This window comes from Otolemur garnettii, unplaced genomic scaffold, assembly GCF_000181295.1.
Source record: "Otolemur garnettii isolate 467f Iridium unplaced genomic scaffold, OtoGar3 scaffold00009, whole genome shotgun sequence".
NCBI lineage: Eukaryota > Metazoa > Chordata > Mammalia > Primates > Galagidae > Otolemur > Otolemur garnettii.
The window spans coordinates 6,877,451-6,881,123 of NW_003852404.1; the positions used below are offsets into that span (position 1 = coordinate 6,877,451).

At 51.6% G+C, this 3,673-nt stretch overlaps 1 protein-coding gene across 1 annotated transcript; it reads right to left on the bottom strand.

Moving 5' to 3' along the window:
- Positions 1-335: 335 nt before the first annotated feature.
- On the bottom strand, positions 336-3,168 carry ACTL8 (actin like 8). Its single transcript, XM_003783854.1, has 2 exons — positions 2,821-3,168; positions 336-1,088 (listed from the first exon to the last, which is right to left on the bottom strand). The coding sequence occupies exons 1-2, from the start codon at positions 3,166-3,168 to the stop codon at positions 336-338; spliced, it is 1,101 nt and encodes a 366-aa protein (XP_003783902.1).
- Between the last annotated feature and the right edge of the window lie 505 nt (positions 3,169-3,673).

Genomic DNA, 3,673 nt, shown 5'->3' on the forward strand with positions numbered 1-3,673 from the left:
CCAGCTAAACAACAATGACAAGTACGACACAAAAACAGCCAGGCATTGTGATGGACACCTGTCGTCCCAACTACTTGGGAGGCTGAGGCAAGAGAATTGCTTAAGCCCAAGAGTTAGAGGTTGCTATGAGCTGTGACGCCACAGCACTCTACCAAGGGCAACATAGACTCTGTCTCAAAAAAACAAACAAACAAAAATCCCTCATAACCTCAGAATTCCAGAGCCACCTAACCCCACCCCACCCCATTCAATTCCTCCTGCCCAGAGCATTTTGCTGAAATTAATCTACCTGATCCCGTCTGGCCTAAGCCCATTCCCAAGAAGGAAACAGCAGGTCACAGCCTCATACTCTCGTCATACTCCTCCTTGGTCACCCACTCAGACCTGTGTGTGGACAGGTGAGCCACAACGGACGCTCCCAGCCAGACACTAAAGTTTCTGTTGGAACCCACCCAAAAGGTGGCATTGGTGGAGGAGAAGTGATCCTCGGTCAGCTCCTTGAACATGCGCTTCGTGAAGCCCGGGTAGAGGGTGTTGCCCCCGCAGGCCACCAAGTGGGAGATGAGCAGCGGGCGCACCCAGGTCTCGCAGGACTGGATGGAGTCCACCACAGCCTGCGGAATGCTGGGCCCTTGATGGTTGAACATCTGGGGGCTGAAAAACATCTCAGGAGCCAGGCGCTGCAGGGGGGCCAGCTCCACAGGGGTGCCATCCGGGAGCAGGTAGGTGTTGGTCTCATCAGAGCCACTCGGCACGCTCTGATGGAACTCCAGGGCCTCCTCCAGGTTCTGTGGCACGTAGCACTTGTTTATCTGCGTCGTGGTGACTGTTTCCAGCTGAAACAGATCATGCTTGTTGCAATCTGCCTTGAAGATGCTCTTGAAGAGGTAGTCGGAGAGGTCTTGGCCAGCAAACTCCAGCGTCTTGCTGCAGGAGGGTAAGGGGCGGCCCAGGTGGAAGGGCTGCACACGGGTCAGGCCGTAGCCAGAGTCGATCACCACGCCGGTCAGCAGGCCAGAGGCATACAGGGACATCTGCAGCTGGTCAACCAGGAGGACGGAGGGGACCTCCAGCAACTCAAACATAATCTGCAACAAGGGTGAAGGCACTTAGTTATCTTCCCCAAACCACTCAGCTCTCAAAATTGAGGTCAGCATAGATGCATGACCTCCAGGGACTCTCAGGCTGTCCCCAGGACAGTGGTGGGTATAAGGAAGGAGCTCTGGAGATTAGAAAAAAGTCTGGATGTGCCATCAGAAGCTTGTCCAGTTGTGGCCGCTAAGAGACCACTTTGGTGGGGTAGTAGGAAGAGCCCTCACCCTGGGGCACAGGGTTCTGCGGGCAGCTGCACTGCCAAGGGTCATATTTAGAGCTTGCACCACCTCTTCAGAAGAAAGAACAAATTAGAAAAGAAATGAAAGCTGAAGATTCAATACTACATCCAAAAAGTACTGGTAGAAAGAGAGAAAAAAGGAAAACATACTCAATACCTGGTAGGCAAAGTCTTATTATTTTTTTTTAATAAAAACTTTCCAAACATCAAACAAAACTGGAACTCTGGGATTTAGCATTTGGCAGAGTCCCCGGGCTGATTTTCTCCCCCGGCTCATCACCCCCTGGGTCCTTACAGAAACACCCCTCACCAATACCCCAGCTCTGCAGCACCCCCTATGGTTCTGACCCCACAGACGCTGCAGAAAGTCTGCAGTACCCTGCCCTGTGACATTGGCCATTCTTCAGCCCCGTGGGCCCATCTTCCCCCCCTCAGTGAGAGGAAGCTCCCTCCATTCCTACTCTTAAAATGTTGTCCCCCCCATCAGCCATTTCCCAAACAGCAGGCAAGGCCCTCTTTTCCAAATAGAAAATCAGACACGACTCCCCCGTTGAAACTCCCCAGGAGCTTCCTAGTCACGCAGAGCAGAGGTTGGCAAGCACTTTCTGTAGACAGTAAAAACTGCCAAATTCAGCAAATAAGAACACAGGATGCTGAGTTAAATCTGAATTTCAGATAAATGACAAATCATGTATTAGCACAAGTACCCCCCATGCAGTACTGGGGACATACTTACACTAAGACACGATTTGTTGTTCATCTAAAATTCAAATCTAACTAGGCACCATGTAGTTAATGAGCAAACCTACGATAATAAATATTTTACACTTTACACGACATACAGTCTCTGTTACAACTACTCTACTCTGTGAAAGCAGCCGCAGGCGATATGTAAATGAATGGGTGTGGTTATGTTCCAATAAAACTTTATTTACAAAAAAAAGGTGCTGGGCCAGAGTTGGCCAATCCTTGATTTAGAGTAGAACCCAAATGCTCCCCATAGCCCACCATAGCTCTTGAAGATCTGGCTCCTGCCAACCTCACTGTCCTACTTGTCTCTTGCCATGTCTCCTGCTGGGCTCCAGCCTAACAGGCTGAAATCACCTCCCCAGAGAAGCCCTCTCTGGTCACCCTCTCCCAACAGGCTCCCCTGCTCCCCAGCAGTTGGCCATCACCCCATGTCATTTCGTTTCTAGAACTGGTCACTATCTGTAATTATTTATTAACCTCCTCATGGTCAAGTGTAAGGACCAGAACTCAGTGTGTGAACATCCATGGAACCCATGAGCACACATCCAGCAACTCCCTGTCCACCACCGGGGCTGTGGCTCACTATCTATAGGGGAGCCTCCACGAGGCTCTCAAAATTGAAGGTACCCAAGGAAACACTTGTGTGGCAAAGCAGTACTCCTGGTGCCCAGTCTTGCCTGGACACAGTGTCAGGCCATCCCTCCTTCCCAGTAGGCGCAGCCCCCAGAAGGACTCACCTCCAGCGTCTTCTGCCGGTCTGTTGGCTCAGTTATGGGGAACTCTGTGACCATCACGGGAGAGTCCTCATGCTCCCGTCTGTGCTTCTCCAGTACAAACGACCAGATGTGCTCCACACCTTCCCAGTTAAGGACGCGGCCACGCTCTATGGGGTAGCTAAAGGTGTCAGGACGGCCAAAGTCGATGCCCAGGCTCACGCGCCTCCGGGCGTAGCTGGGGCCCGGGTTCTCCCTGCATGGTATGTAGTTGACAATGCTTGGGACGATCATCTGGGGTTCATTCCACCCCGACAGGCCAGCCTTCAGAAAGCCAGATCCGTGGTCAATGATAATGGTTCTTGAGGACATGGTGGAGGCAGAGGTGGGAGATGTCTTCTAGCTGTGGAGGGAAAGGATGGGGGTTATTTTTGAACCCAGTCTTGGCCACCATGAGCTGCCTCTTACCCTCCACCCTGGAGTCAGATCTCAGCCTCCTCCTGAAGCATGTCTGTCACCCCTCCCAAGCCTTTGCCCATCTCATTTTCCCTATCCCAAGTTCCCAATCACCCTACACGGTTCACCTAACGGGCCTGCCCACCAAGCTTGCCCATTGCACTCTGCACCTAAGTCCGTCACACCAGCTGGACATTTCTGCTCCATAAGAGCAGAGCCTGGATCAAGTTACTCTTTGTAGCCTCAGAAAGAAGCTTGTCCTAAAAGTCCTTGGTAGACACTGGCTGCTTGATTAGAGGTCACAGGGAACATGAAACATCAGCTTCAGAGTCACCACCTTCAACAATACCAATGTTATAGCAACAGCAGCAGTTGTTATAACGGTGATGATGACGACGATAGCTATAGGTGCCGCTTCTGC

Bases quoted from the DNA above. Each gene is read 5' to 3' on its own strand.
- ACTL8 (XM_003783854.1), bottom strand. From the start codon at position 3,168: ATGTCCTCAAGAACCATTATCATTGACCACGGATCTGGCTTTCTGAAG. The intron at 1,089-2,820 runs GTGAGTCCTTCT...CCCTTGTTGCAG, and splicing joins ACCGGCAGAAGACGCTGGAG to ATTATGTTTGAGTTGCTGGA.